General features: G+C 54.3%; 2 protein-coding genes across 13 annotated transcripts; one reads left to right on the top strand and one right to left on the bottom strand.

Moving 5' to 3' along the window:
* Positions 1 to 1,991: 1,991 nt before the first annotated feature.
* Positions 1,992 to 3,723, bottom strand: LOC125332698. 6 transcript variants are annotated; one of them, XM_048317878.1, is made up of 7 exons: positions 3,597 to 3,723; positions 3,441 to 3,458; positions 3,136 to 3,210; positions 2,985 to 3,002; positions 2,513 to 2,750; positions 2,202 to 2,434; positions 1,992 to 2,109 (listed from the first exon to the last, which is right to left on the bottom strand). In XM_048317878.1, the coding sequence occupies exons 2-7, from the start codon at positions 3,456 to 3,458 to the stop codon at positions 2,089 to 2,091; spliced, it is 603 nt and encodes a 200-aa protein (XP_048173835.1). In that variant the 5' UTR covers positions 3,597 to 3,723; the 3' UTR covers positions 1,992 to 2,088. The 6 variants fall into 6 exon arrangements, with proteins under 6 accessions (XP_048173835.1, XP_048173836.1, XP_048173838.1 ...); XM_048317879.1 differs by having other exon boundaries at positions 2,513 to 2,714; XM_048317881.1 differs by having other exon boundaries at positions 2,513 to 2,669.
* Positions 3,724 to 7,555: 3,832 nt separating this feature from the next.
* On the top strand, positions 7,556 to 11,867 carry NR2E3 (nuclear receptor subfamily 2 group E member 3). Of its 7 annotated transcripts, none has more exons than XM_048318298.1 (8): positions 7,558 to 7,755; positions 8,637 to 8,961; positions 9,677 to 9,780; positions 9,864 to 10,118; positions 10,203 to 10,384; positions 10,599 to 10,830; positions 10,906 to 11,011; positions 11,087 to 11,867. In XM_048318298.1, the coding sequence occupies exons 1-8, from the start codon at positions 7,698 to 7,700 to the stop codon at positions 11,217 to 11,219; spliced, it is 1,395 nt and encodes a 464-aa protein (XP_048174255.1). In that variant the 5' UTR covers positions 7,558 to 7,697; the 3' UTR covers positions 11,220 to 11,867. The 7 variants fall into 7 exon arrangements, with proteins under 7 accessions (XP_048174253.1, XP_048174256.1, XP_048174254.1 ...); XM_048318301.1 differs by having other exon boundaries at positions 7,561 to 7,755; positions 8,811 to 8,961; XM_048318296.1 differs by having other exon boundaries at positions 7,556 to 7,755; positions 10,599 to 11,011.
* The last annotated feature ends 2,093 nt before the right edge of the window (positions 11,868 to 13,960 follow it).

Here is a 13,960-nt window from a genome sequence, read left to right as displayed (position 1 = left end):
CTCTGCGCCCCCAGAGGGTCCCTGCCCCGCAGCCCCCCAGCCCCGCAGCCCCGCTCCTGCTCACGTTTGGGAGCGGGACACGGGTGATTTTAGGAGGAGCGATGTGGGGACATGGCTGTGATATAGTGGCTGTCACTGAGCTCACAGCCGCACACATCGCACCAGTCCAGAATCATGAAAATCTACAGTTACACTAATAGGCATTATTGTGTGTGATTATAATCGGACATATTTAAAATAGATTATACTGAAAAATGCTATATGTTCGTATGTTATAATATGTATTATTTTATCATACTATATTACATTATTATTTTATACGTTATTGTTTTATACATAGTACTGTGTGCAGTATACATAATATACGCTTAATATATTATATATCATATATAATTTTATGTATTCTATTGCATGCTGCATACTGTATACCATATATTGCATGTTATTTACTACATTACATTATAATATATTACAGATTGCATTAATTTTGCAATACTATATATTTGCCATATTCAATCATACTGTATTATAGTTAATCCATAAACCATTCTACATTCTAAAGTTTATATACGATGTAATATATGCAATATGTTATATATGCTATACGTTATAGATGCAATATGTTATACTATGTTATATTATATTGCAGATTAGATTAATTGTATTATATAGTATATAATGTAGTATATATTACATATTGTGTATTGTATATTATCTACTGTATTATAAAATTCAGTATTTTATTATCTATATTCCACACAATAGTATATGTGCTGTATGATATCTGAATTATTATGTATTATATATTAGGTATCATATTAATTTATACTATTCTTATAGATATTGTTATAGATATCGTAGTTTATATTATATATTATTATCAATAACATGATAGGTATTACCATATACTAGATATATTATCATATATTAACTATACTACAGATGTTAATAAATACAAATGTATATATTAGATATTACTACAGATATGACTATACATAGGATGGTGTTTCATAGATATTTTTATATAACATATTACTATAAATTATAGCTATTACAGATATCATTATTGATATTATTATAGTTGAGATTTTGTTTGCTTTTCTTTGATTTTTCCCAGGTGCTTTACACTATTGGCAGATATTCCTGCTATTATTTCTCCAGGCAGCTGACCAACTCCGGAGCTGGTGTGGATGGGGCGGCACTCACCCCATCCCACAGCAGTGAGGCAGCAAGGGAAAATGGCCGTGGTTCAAGTAGCAGAATTGAGTAAAGCATCTAATTAATGGACAGCAATTAATCTCCAGCACAGAGAAAGGGGACACACCCACTCCAGCCCTCCCAGGGACCTCAACCCTGCTTGGGTCTCAGAACTTCCCTGGGGGCCCTGCTGCTCTCCTGGAGACACCAATCCTCAGGAGACACAGAGAAGAGCCAGACTCCACCTTCTTTCCCCCCCATAAACACTGATAAAATCCCACTGGACATTCCCTTCTCCCTGCTGAACTGCCCCAGCTCTTTCAGCTTCCCTTCCTATGGGAAATGCTCCAGACCCTTGGTGGCCCTTTGTGGTGTCTCTCCAGTATGTCCCTGTCTCTCATACTGGAGAGGCCAGCACAGGACCCAGCCCTCCAGGGGTGCCAGGATCACCATGGGTTGGTGACTCACTCCCCCCTCACTGCAGCCACACTCTACCCCATCAACAGGACCAAAAATGAAGATGTTGACCAGGACTGGACACAGAGTTGACCCCTGGGGTTCACAACCAACCTCCAGCCAGACCTGATCCAGCCTTTCGGCCCAGAAGCCCACAGAATATTCATTTTTATGCTCAAAATTAAATGCCACCAATGAAAGAGGCAGATGTTGTCTCAGGAGGCCATGGAGAGCAAAGAGCAGCCTTTTCCCTCAAGGTGTGTCAAGGTGGGGTGCTACTTGACAGCAGCTTCTGGGAAAAGTGAGAAAACAACTAATCAAACAGGGCTGGCACAGGGTTTCCATGCATCTGTTTATTGCCACATTGGTGAAGTTCTGGTCCCCAGGGAAGGATGCTCCAGCCCCACACGTTCCCCAGGAGCTCTGTCACCTCCATCACTGCAGCGCTGGAGATACCTGGGAAAAAAGGTTTGGTGACACTTGGCTGGAGCAGGTGCCAGGGTGTCCCAGCGTGGTGGCACCTGATCTGATCTGGTGGTAGCACCCACCATGGCACCAGCAAGGTGGCCCAGCCCCAGGAGGGCGAGGGCGAAGTGGATGCAGTTGCAGGTGATGGTATCGTACTCCACCGGCTGGTCCATGGCCGCCCGGATCCGCCGCTGCAGGGCAGCCACATCCAGCTCTCTCCTCCTCCGGAGCACCTTGGCCGGGCCCCGTGTCCGCAGGAGGTGGCTCTTGCCATGCTTAGCCACGATGCCTGATGGCGATGTCCCTGAGCTGCCTGCGGGCAAAGTGGGCTCTGTACCCCATGTCCCTTCCGTGGGGATGTCCCCATGCCGTGTCACCTCCTGGGGCTCACCTTCCAGGTGGATGATCTCCCCGTCACCGCAGTAGATGCCAGCGTGGGCGCCCCACCAGCCAGGGCCCCCGGAGGCCAGCGGGAAGAGGAAGAGGTCCCCGGGCTGGGGCTCAGCCACCCCGTTGGGGACCATGTCAAAGTGTTGTCCCAGCAGCCCCTCGCAGAGGAAGAACCCTGCTGTGGTCACTGCCCCAGTCACTGCCTGGGGACCCAGCCGTGTTTCAGGGCCACCGGTGCCCTGGGGACACCAGCTGCATCACTGTTCTGCTGGCTCATCCCACATCCTTGGTGGCTTAAGCACAGCTTGGGTCTCGGGTCTCCATGGATGGAAACCCCCTGGGAAGGGACTGCCTCCTCTAAGTGCTGAAGCACCCATGGGTGCCGAGGAGAAGGCAGAGTGTGCAGGAATCGACCCAGTTGTGCTGGGGGTGAGACGGGCAGTGCAGGGCACAGGGGCAATGCCAGCACTTACCTGCCTGGAGCTGCTCACCTGGAGGGACAAACACCTTGCGTCAGCCCCGCTGGCACCAGTGTCACGGCTCAGCCCAGGCCTGGGCTGCTGCCACCCCCTGCCCAAGCACATGGCTGGGGTTCCCATGCCAGCACCCCCAAACCTGCCTCACCCAGGAGCCCAGCCAGTGCCAGGACTGGAGGAACAGCCAGTCCGGGGCTTGCAGGGTCTGAAGGAGGGAGCTCACCTGTGGGGAGAGGGTGCAGGGCAAGACAGGGACCTGTCCCCTGCTGACACCCTTCCCCTGGCAGCACCCAGCCCAGCTCAGCCCAGCCTCCCAGGCCACACATCCCCTCCCCCCAACCCAGACCCAGCACCAGGCAGGTCCCAGCTGTGGGGTCCAGGGACACTGGGTGCTATGGCAGAGGGGTGGGATCACCTGGATGCAGGTGTCCTCCCTGCCAGCTCCCCCTTTACCTGGGCGAGGAGATTCATCTGCAAGGAGAAAACACGATGTCCCAAGAGCTGGGGACAGGTACCCCGTACCTCAGGGACTCCTCTGTCCCCGCAGTTGTCACCCTGCTGAAACCCAAGCTGCGGCCTCGGTGCTCATTCTGTGCCCTGCTGCCTTACCTTGGGGTCACCTCCAAGGTCCCCTCACTCCACCGTGTTTCCCAAGCTGCCGCTGCTCCAAAAGTGGCTGCAGGACAGGACCTCAGCCCGCCCCGGGAGCACCGCGGTGGCTCTTGGCACTCGAATGTGGCCCCACCGGTGCCTGGGAATGTGCCCGGACCGGCTGCACCATGGCGCTGTGCCCATCCTGTAGGGCCAGTCCCAGGGGGACAAACCCAACCTGGTGTGACATTTCATCCACAAACCTCGTGGGTGACCCCAAAGGAGTCATGAAACAGCCCCGTGGCCACAATGCCCTGGTAACCAGTGACCACCAGGCTGGTGACAAATCACTTCTCGGTGCCAAAACCCTCTGGCCCTGGGAGGCCAATCTGCCTTTACCCGGCCCCGTGTCCTAGAGGTGGCCACCAGCCTATCTCCAGCCCTGTGGCCCCAGAGTGGTGCATGCCCGGGGTCAGCTCTGGAGTCACATTAAACTTTAATCCTGCTGCTGGGGGTCAGTGAAGGCTTTGGCAGGGCTCAGGTGGGTCACTGTCACCCTCTGTCATCGGGCAACCTCCAAAGAATCATTTATCAAGGAGCCTCCAATAAACAAGAGCTAATTACAGGTGAAACTTGAGCCTGGCCTGGACCTGGCTCAGTGCAGGCAGCCACATTAACCCTTCCCAGCCACCTCCAGTCCCACACCACCCTCCAGGAACTTCATGTCGCCTTCTTGTTGGTCTTGTCTCCTTCTGGTCTCCACCATCCTCTCCTGGTCTCTGTTGTCTTGTCCACATGTACCCATCACACCCTTCTCATTCCCATCCTCCCCTCCCAGTCCCCATCATCCCATCTCAACCCTTACTATCCCCCGTGATCTCCATCCACCCCTATTGCATCCCACTGCCCCCTCATGATCTCCTTCACAGCTTCCTGGTCCCCATCATCCTCACATGGTCCCTATTGTCATGTCCTGGTCTCCATCATCCCTTCCCCATCACTGCTGTCACCTCCTGCTCGCCACATTTGTCATTGTCTCTGGGTCACCATCAAAACATCCAGGTTCCCATTGTCCCCTCTGATCCTCATTATCGCCTCCCAGTCCTCATCACCTCCTCCTTGTTCCCATCACCCCCTCCTGATCCTTGTTGTCACCTCTTGGTCCCCATCCTCTTCCCTCCCCCCCATCAGCTCCTCGTGGTCTCCATCATCCCCTTCTGGTCCTCACTGTCTCCCCTTGGTCCCCAATATCTTCTCTTGATTCCCATCAATGTCCCCATTGTCTCCTCCTTGTCCTCACTGTCCTGTCCCATTCCCCACCACTCCATGCCGTCACCAACAGGAGCGGGACTGCCAGGACAGTGGTGCTTCCCTGGGTCACTCACTGTCCCCAGCCAAGCTGTCCCTGGCCAGGGTGCATCCACCAGCTCCCCACAGCGAGTGGGATTAGGGTGGCTGGAGCCTTGGGGCTGCTCCTGACCGCAGGTCTCAAGCCCATCGCCAGCATCTTTGGGTAATTAGTAAATTAGTAATTAAACGCTCTCTGCCTGCTGGGGCGAAGGGGGGCAGATCCCAAGGTTTTAGGCTGGGTAATCCCGTGGCATCTGCCCCAGCATCTGTCACTGAGCCGAGTCACGACCCTGCCTCGGGCTTTAACATTTGCTCCTTCACCCCCACCCACCACCCACAGCCCCTCGGCCGCGGCGTCAGGCCTGCTCGTGCTGCACCCAAAAAGGGCTGGGTTGGGCTCCCAAGAGTGCCCAGTTGGTTGCTCATGGAGCCCTCATCCCCGGGAAGAGGACAGGGTGCTGCTCCACGGGGAGCCCACCATGGGGACAGCACCCAGCTGGGTGTAATGGAGAAACAGGGTGGGAAACCATATTTTTGTAATTATTGGCTTTCCTGGGGGTGCTGATGATTGGCTGGCAGCAGATGGTTGGCCCAGCTAATCCCCCTCCCAAATCCCTGCTCCGGAGCTGGCTTTTACCCGACGGCGAGGAGGGACGGGCAAATTAGCCGACTCAGCTGTATCGCCACGCTGGCCGCTCCCCGCTGACCCTGGCACTGGCCGCCCCTGTCCCCATGGGTGGGCCGGCACACCGGGATGCAGCTGTTCCCGGCACCCCTGGATCGGGCACTGGGGGGTGTTTCACCCCTGGGTGAGAGGTGTGGAGGCACCCAAGGGCCGGGCAGGGAGGTGACAGCTTGCTCCCGCCGCATTAGCCCAGCGTCATAATTCTGCTGCGGGAGGAGGCGGCCACTGCCGCAGATGGCAGCGGTCAGAGATCTGGGTCAGGACAGGGGCTGTGGGTGGGACAGGCACCCTGGGGAAGCAGGGGGTCCCAGGGTGGGATGGGGCATGGAGCCGTGGTGCAGGCAGGGATGGGTCATGGTGAAAGAAGGGATGGAGCCATGGTGAAGGCAGGGATGGGGTCATGGTGAAGGAAGGGATGGAGCCATGGTGAAGGCAGGGATGGAGCCATGATGCAGGCAGGGATGGAGCCATGGTGAAGGCAGGGATGGGCCATGGTGCAGGCAGGGATGGAGCCATGGTGAAGGAAGGGATGGGCCATGGTGCAGGCAGGGATGGGCCATGGTGCAGGCAGGGATGGGCCGTGGTGAAGGCAGGGATGGGGTCATGGTGCAGGCAGGGATGGGCCATGGTGAAGGAAGGGATGGGTCATGGTGAAGGAAGGGATGGGCCATGGTGAAGGCAGGGATGGGTCATGGTGAAGGCAGAGATGGAGCCATGGTGAAGGCAAGGATGGGCCGTGGTGAAGGCAGAGATGGGGTCATGGTGAAGGCAGGGATGGAGCCATGGTGCAGGCAGGGATGGGCCGTGGTGAAGGCAGAGATGGGGCCATGGTGAAGGCAGGGATGGGTCATGGTGAAGGCAAGAAAGATGGTGGAGCCGTGTAGAGTCAGGAAGGGTGATGGAATGTTGCTGCACGTGGGAACATGGAGCCATGGTGCAGGCAAGGCTGATGGAGTCACAGTGCAGACAGTGAAGAGGGAGAAATGCTTCAGGCAAAAGGGATGGAAGGAGGTTGTAGGCAGGGGGATGCAGGAATGCTGCAGGTAGGGGGGATGCAGGAATGCTGCAGGCAGCGAGGATGGAGCCACACAGAAGTCAGGGATGCCGGAGGGGTGACCCCCAGCCCCTGGATCCACTGGAGCCAGCCCTCAGCAGGGACTTGCTGCCAGTGCCTGTCCCCCGGGACACCTTCAGGGCATCAACACCCCTGAGCCCCGTCTGGAAGGGGCACAGCAGGCCGGGAACCCCTGTCCTCAGCCTGGCCCATCGCTGGGGACAGCCCGGGCCCGTGACAGTGGCCACCCGCCACCCCCCTGAGCGGGGCGGGGGGGGGTTTAGCGGCTAAAGCCCACAAATCCCAAATTGTGCTGCCCTGTCACCGCGAGGGTTTAGCCGTGGTTGCGTAACCCGGGGGCCACCTGGCCCCCACCCTCTGCGGTGTCAGCAGCCCCAACATCCATGGGGGCCCCCGACCCCAGGAGGGGATGCTGAAGCACAGTGGGGCCCCTACCGAGCATCCCCCCCTCCCCTCGCCATCAGGGCCGGTAATTAATTACTTGGGGGCAGGGAAATTACCCCCCTTAATTACCACTTTTCGTTATTCCCCTCTAACCGCCTTAGTGAAGGGCTTATGCGCTTATAGGACCTGGTGGGTCCCAAGGGGAAGACGACACATATGGGGGGTCCCCAGCCCGAGCCCCACCTGCCACCTCTGCAGAATCTCGGCCTGGCAGTGCGGGGCTGGGGGTGCTGGCAGGGTGACACCTCCACGGTGGCCCGCGGCGGCGCGCGGGGGGGGTGGCTTGGGTGTCGCGGGGTTTAGGGTTACAGGGCTGGGGCTCAGCACCTTTTTAATTCTTCATCGCGTGGCTGATTGATCCCCCCCGCCCCGCGCAGACACTAAAGATTAAGAGGGTGACAAAGAGGCGGCTGCTTACACAGCGCCCGCCGCTAAGCCGCCTTGAAGAGAGCAAGGCAAGAGCCCCGCTGGCCGCAGAGCTGCCGGAGCACCCAGCGCCTGGCCAGACCCTCCGCGGGGATCCAGAGGGACAGGACAGGGACAGGTCGGGAACGCCGGGTGAGGGATGGCTGCGTCCCCGGCGGGGTCGGTGGTGAGCGCCGGGCTGGATGAGAGCCCCACGGGTAAGAGGTGGTTCTGCTGGAGTGGGTGCGACACGGCGGGACACGGGTTTTTCTCTGGGATGGCCAGGCTCCCGCTGTGGTCATTCCCCAAGATGCCTGGGGGTCCTCTTCGTGGTTCTCCTCTGGGATACTTGGAATCCCCATCATGGTCGATCACCAAGATACTTGGGGTCCTCCGTGGCAGTTTTTCTCTGAGATGCCTGAGATCATCATGGCCTTCTTCTGGATGCCTTTGGTCCCCATCGTGGGCCTTCTCTGAGATATCTGGGTGTCCCTATTATGGTTCATCTCCAAGACACCCAGCGTCCCCATCATAATTGTTTGGGTTGTTTGGGCTCTCCATTGCCAACCTTCTCCAGAATGGCTGGGCTTCTCCTCATGGTCCTTATCCTGCGTGCCCAGGGTCCCCATCATGGTCTGCTGGGATGCCTGGGGCCTTCAGCTGTCATCCTCCTCCAAGATGCTGAGTCCCCATCACGGTCCTTCCCTAGGCCAGGATGCCTGCAGTGCCCGAACCTCTCCATGGTGTCCGTGGTCCTCATCTCTGTTCCTTCTCCAGGACCCCTGAGGTCCCCAGCTATGCCCCTTCTCCAGGATTCCTGGGGTCCCCAGTCATAACCCTCTCCTGGATGCCCTTGGTCCCTGGCCCTCCACCAGGGTTCCCACAGTTCCCTGCTGTGACCCTTGTCTGGGGTGCCCCATGTCCCCAGAGCTGTCCCTTCTCCATCCTTGGTTGCAGCCCTTCTCTGGGATGCTCAGTCCCCCTCCTGGGACGCCTGGTGTCCCCATCCCTAAGAACACCGTTTCATCCTTTTTTATTTTGCAAAATTCCTGTGAGAGTTCATCCTGCATCACTCTGTGTGCTGGGGTGTGGGAAAAAGGTGAACCCCGTGTGGAGTCCCTGAGGTGTCCCCATTCACGTCCCCGGGCTGAACCGGCAGAGACAGGAGCCACCCCATCTCCAGGATGCTGGGTGGCAGCAGGGACTGGTGGGAAGGACGAGGGACATCGGGATGCCCAGAGGAGCCCCAGATACGACGGCTCCACTCCCGCAGGGCTGAGCCCGGCCCCCGGGAAGGCGCTGAGCCCGGTGCTGCTGTGCAAGGTGTGCGGGGACACGAGCAGCGGGAAGCACTACGGCATCTACGCCTGCAACGGCTGCAGCGGCTTCTTCAAGCGCAGTGTCCGCAGGAAGCTCATCTACAGGTGGGAACAGGCGTGGGGGTCCCCACAGGGCAGGGAATGGGGGGATGGGCAGCCAGAGGGGCAGTGACCCTGCAGATGGGCATCCAGGGGGGTAAGAACCAGGGTCCCATGGACAGACAGCATGGAGGAAAGAACAGCCCGCAGGGCAGGGACCCCAGGAATGGCCACCCAGGGAGTCAGAGGATGGACACAGTGGGGCGGGAGTGGGGGGAACAGGGACCTAGCAAGGTAGGGACACCCAGCAGAGCAAGGGCCTCATGGGATGGGGCACCCAACAGGGAAGGGATGGACACCCTGTGGGATAGGGATCTTGGAGATGGACACCCAGCAGGACAGGGACTTTGGCGACAGGCACCCAGTGGGGTGGGGTCCCCTGGGATGGACACTCAGCAAGCCAGACACCTCAGGGCATGGGCAATGGGGGACTTAAAGCCATGCAGGGGACAGGCATGCAGGCAGAGAGGCACCTGTGGAGAGGGTGTCCAGAGCTCCCTGATGGGGCCAAAACACCCATCCAGGCAGAGCATTCACTGGGACAGGGCACCCTTAGAGTGGGGACAGGGCACCTGCTGGGAACAGCGTGCCCACAGTGGTGGGGCACTTGTTGGGTGGAGGGAACCCATGGCGGGGAGATATGGCACCCATGGGGGCAGGACCCTCCTCGGGGACAGGGGCCACCCCAGGGGCTGCAGCCAGGTGCCACCTCTCCCCATAGGTGCCAGGCGGGGACGGGGCTGTGCCCAGTGGACAAGGCTCACCGCAACCAGTGCCAGGCCTGCCGGCTCAAGAAGTGCCTGCAGGCCGGCATGAACAAGGATGGTGAGATGGGGGGGGACACACAGTGACGAGAGGCAGGGGGTGACAGCGGGGTGGCCGCTGCTGATGCCACCTTGTCCTCCCAGCTGTGCAGAACGAGCGCCAGCCCCGCAGCACGGCCCAGGTCCGGCTGGACAGCATCGAGCTGGATGCTGAGCTGCCCCCTGAGCACGTGGCCACCACACGTGAGGTCCCCCCATCACCCTGTCCGGCTCCTCGTGGTCCCAGTGCCACTGTCGCTGTCACCCCGGGTCCCCGAGCGCCCACACCACCCACCAACCATCGCTTCATGGCCAGCCTGATGACGGCCGAGACCTGCGCCAAGCTGGAGCCCGAGGACGGTGGGTGGCTGCCAGTGGAGAGGGGGGTGGGCGGGTGGTTGATGTCCCCGTGGTGTGGTGACAACCAGTGTCCTCTTCCTGCAGCTGATGAGACGGTGGATGTGACGGGCAGCGAGCCGGAGCGGGCGACCGGCGAGTATCAGGTGGCTCCGTACCCGGCAGCCAGCCCCGAAAACATCTACGAGACCTCAGCACGTCTCCTCTTCATGGCTGTGAAGTGGGCCAAGAACCTGCCCGTCTTCTCCAACCTGCCCTTCCGCGACCAGGTGGGGCTGGGAATTTCTGTGAGGAATTGGGGATCTGCCTATGTGGCAACAGGAACCCCAAAAAGAGTAGCAGCCAGTCAGGATGGCTGGAGCATCTCCACAACATTCTTAGGGTTCCCTCACAGATGCTCTTCAGCCCAACCAGCTGTGGTGGCTGCAGGTCCTGGAGGCTTTGGGGTTGACAGGGACTTTGGGGTCCCCCTGCTCTCCCCAGGTGATCCTGTTGGAGGAAGCATGGAGCGAGCTGTTCCTGCTCTGTGCCATCCAGTGGTCCATGCCCCTGGAGAGCTGCCCGCTGCTGGCTGTCCCCGAGCCGGCCCCTGGGAAGCTGCTGCCGGCCGCCCTGGACGTGCGGGCGCTGCAGGAGACCCTTGGCCGCTTCAAGGCATTGGCTGTCGACCCCACGGAATTTGCCTGCATGAAGGCCGTGGTGCTCTTCAAACCAGGTGAGGCCACCCCCAGCACCCACCACTGGCCATCCCTGTGCCCCTCCCCAGCCTGTCACCCCCTTGTCCCTGCAGAGACCCGTGGCCTGAAGGACCCTGAGCAGGTGGAGAACCTGCAGGACCAGTCGCAGGTGATGCTGGGCCAGCACAACCGTTCCCACTACCCCGGGCAACCCGTCAGGTACTGCTGTCCCCACGTCCTCATGGGTGACACCAGGGTGGGACACCCACCCATGGCCACGGCTCTGTCCCCCAGGTTCGGGAAGCTGCTGCTGCTCCTCCCGGCGCTGCGCTTCATCTCCTCGGAGCGCGTGGAGCTGCTCTTCTTCCGCCGCACCATCGGCAACACCCCCATGGAGAAGCTGCTGTGTGACATGTTCAAGAACTGAACCCCCTTCCTGCTGTCACCCGGCGTGTTTGTCACCCTGCGCTGGCACCCTGTCACCCCCACCCTGGGTCTCCTCACCCTGGGGTGTGAAGGTGCCCGTGGTCCCATCTCCGGGGCGATGTCCAGGACTGTGGAATGCTGCTGGCAGCTGGGAGGTGGAGCCAGCTTCCCTGGGAGTGGAAGGGGGATGTTCCCAAATGAGTGCCCAGTGCAGTGGCAGCACCTCGTTGGGGCCGGTCTTGATGGTGTCCCAAACGCTGGAGGAACCCAGGCAAAGGCACCTTGGCACCATGAGGACCCGCTGCCACCCAGGAGCCACCAGCCTGGGGGACACTTACCCAGGGATGACGCCAACCTGGGGGTGACACCAGCCCAGGAGTGACACTGGCCAAGGGTGGTGCCAACCTGGGGGTGACACCAGCCCAGGAGTGACACTGGCCAAGGGTGGTGCCACCTGGGGGTGCCACCAGCCCAGCACGTCCTCGGCTTGATCCCAGCCCGGGGTGACACCGCACAGGGGTGAGCCCAGCCCGGGGTGACACCGGCTGGGGGTGCTGCTGTCCCAGGGCCAGACCCTTGTCCCGCGTCCTGGGGTCTCCCACTCGTGTCCCCCTTTCATACTCGGAATAAAGAGGGTTTTGCAGCCCGAGTCCCTGTGCTGATGACTTGGGTCCCCTTGGATGGGGGACTGGGGGGGACCAGCTGAATGTTAATAACCTGAATCGGAATAAATAGAAATCAATAACCTGAATATAAATACCTTGAAAATAAATTATCTGAGTGGAAATAAACTAAATAGAAGTAAAATTAGTATAAATAATCTGAATTAAATAATCAATATAAGTAAGATTAACAGAAAAATATGAATAAAAATAAAATGAAAATAACTGGAAATTATCTGAATATAAAAAAGATAAGTATAAATAATATGTCTGGAAATAATCCGTTGGAAATAATGAAATAATTTGAATAGAAATATAATGCAACTAAATAAACTGAAATAGTCTGAATAGAAATTAATTGAAAATAAACTATCTTAATATAAGTGAGATGAATATGAATAATCTGACTGGATAAAATGGGAATTAAATAACACAAATAGAAATAAAATGAAATTAAATAATCTGAATAGAAATAAAATGCACGTAAATTATTGGAACATAAATATCTGCTTTGAAATATCCTTCACTAAATAATCTAAATAGAAAGAAAATAAAACTAAATAATCTGAAATAATCTGAATAGAAATAAATTGAAAATAAACAAACTGCATATAAATAGGAGACACATAATGAATCTCATTGGAAATAATCTGAATTAAATTGTGTGGACAGAAATAAAATGAAATAATCTGAATAGAAATAAACTGAAAATAAATTGTCTGAATGTAAACAGTCTACCTAAAAGTAATCGGAAATAATCTGAATAGAAATAAATTGAAAACAAATTATCTAAATAGAATGAAATAGAAATTATCTGATTAAAATAATTTGTATGTAAATATTCGGCATATACATAAATAAAAATAATGTGAATATCAAGTAAGAGAAACAGTAGTTCTCTGACCATAAATAATGAGAATGTGAATAACCAGCACTGAACAGTCTGAAGGGAAGTGATCCCGAGCCCCGGCTCCCCCTCCCAGCTCCTCCATCCGCACGGGGATGGGGAAAATCCACAACTCCATAACCCCATGGAACAAATGGGGGAAACAAACAACTCCCAGACCCCTGGGGCGTGGGCAGCAGGAACAGTGTCCCACTGGGAATTCTTGGCCTTTGCAGATTGACACTTTTATTTGTCCGTTTGTGTCGGTTTGTACACGATTCCGAGCGCAGGCGACGCGGGATAATATATCCTCTTACATACAGACTTTGTTTAATTTACATGCAGCGACTTTATAAATTACTTAGAAAACTTTCCATGAAAAATAACAACAATTCCCCTCGCAGCCCTCCAGTAGTCAGTACATTCAGCCCTCCGGAAAACCCTCTGGGACCCCAAATCCTGCCAGGGAAGGGCTGGGAAGGAGCGGGGAGATGCCGGAGGAAGGGGACCCTGGAACAGCCCATTATCCCTCCAGTCCTGCTCAGCTCCTGCCAGAACTGGATTTTATATATATATATATATACATATATATGTATATATTTCTTTTACATGTGTTTTTCTTTATACATATAACCACAAGTATATTATATATATAAAGAAATATATTTTCAATATATTCTATATATATTCCATACACTTATCTATATCAAGAAGTCTATTTTCTTTATATATTTTCCCTACATTCCATACATTTTTATATATATGAAGAAATAGAGAGAAAATAGATTTCTTTATATATACTATATATTTCCTTTATATATTTCTTTACAGAGAAATACTCTTTATATAAAGAAATATATAAATATATGTAAAGAAACATACATAAACATACATATTAAACATATATTAAATATATGCTTAAATCATATAACATTAAATATGTTTCTACATAGAGAAGAAATACATTAAAATATATATAAAGTAATAAATATTCTATATATAGTACATATTTCCTTTATATATATATATATACTTCCTTATATATAGAAATATGTAAAATATATACATAAGGAAATATATAATTAATTTCCTTTCTATACTTCTTTATATATAAATATATAAACATATATACATAAAGAAATATGCATTCTTTATATATAGAATACCTTATATATTTATATATAAATATGTACT

This window comes from Corvus hawaiiensis, chromosome 13, assembly GCF_020740725.1.
Source record: "Corvus hawaiiensis isolate bCorHaw1 chromosome 13, bCorHaw1.pri.cur, whole genome shotgun sequence".
Taxonomy (NCBI): Eukaryota; Metazoa; Chordata; class Aves; order Passeriformes; family Corvidae; genus Corvus; species Corvus hawaiiensis.
Note: the sequence above shows the minus strand (reverse complement) of the source record. Positions and strands in the feature narration are given on the sequence as shown.

What these genes read in the sequence shown, in the direction of transcription:
- LOC125332698 (XM_048317878.1), bottom strand. An exon ending in GGAGATCATCCACCTGGAAG is followed by an intron (nt 2,435 to 2,512) that starts GTGAGCCCCAGG and finishes CTTTGCCCGCAG; the next exon opens with GCAGCTCAGGGACATCGCCA. An exon ending in GCCACCTTGCTGGTGCCATG is followed by an intron (nt 2,110 to 2,201) that starts GTGGGTGCTACC and finishes CTTTTTTCCCAG; the next exon opens with GTATCTCCAGCGCTGCAGTG.
- NR2E3 (XM_048318296.1), top strand. Translation starts at nt 7,698, where the DNA reads ATGGCTGCGTCCCCGGCGGGGTCGGTGGTGAGCGCCGGGCTGGATGAG. An exon ending in GGCCGGCATGAACAAGGATG is followed by an intron (nt 9,781 to 9,863) that starts GTGAGATGGGGG and finishes TTGTCCTCCCAG; the next exon opens with CTGTGCAGAACGAGCGCCAG. An exon ending in CAAGCTGGAGCCCGAGGACG is followed by an intron (nt 10,119 to 10,202) that starts GTGGGTGGCTGC and finishes CTCTTCCTGCAG; the next exon opens with CTGATGAGACGGTGGATGTG.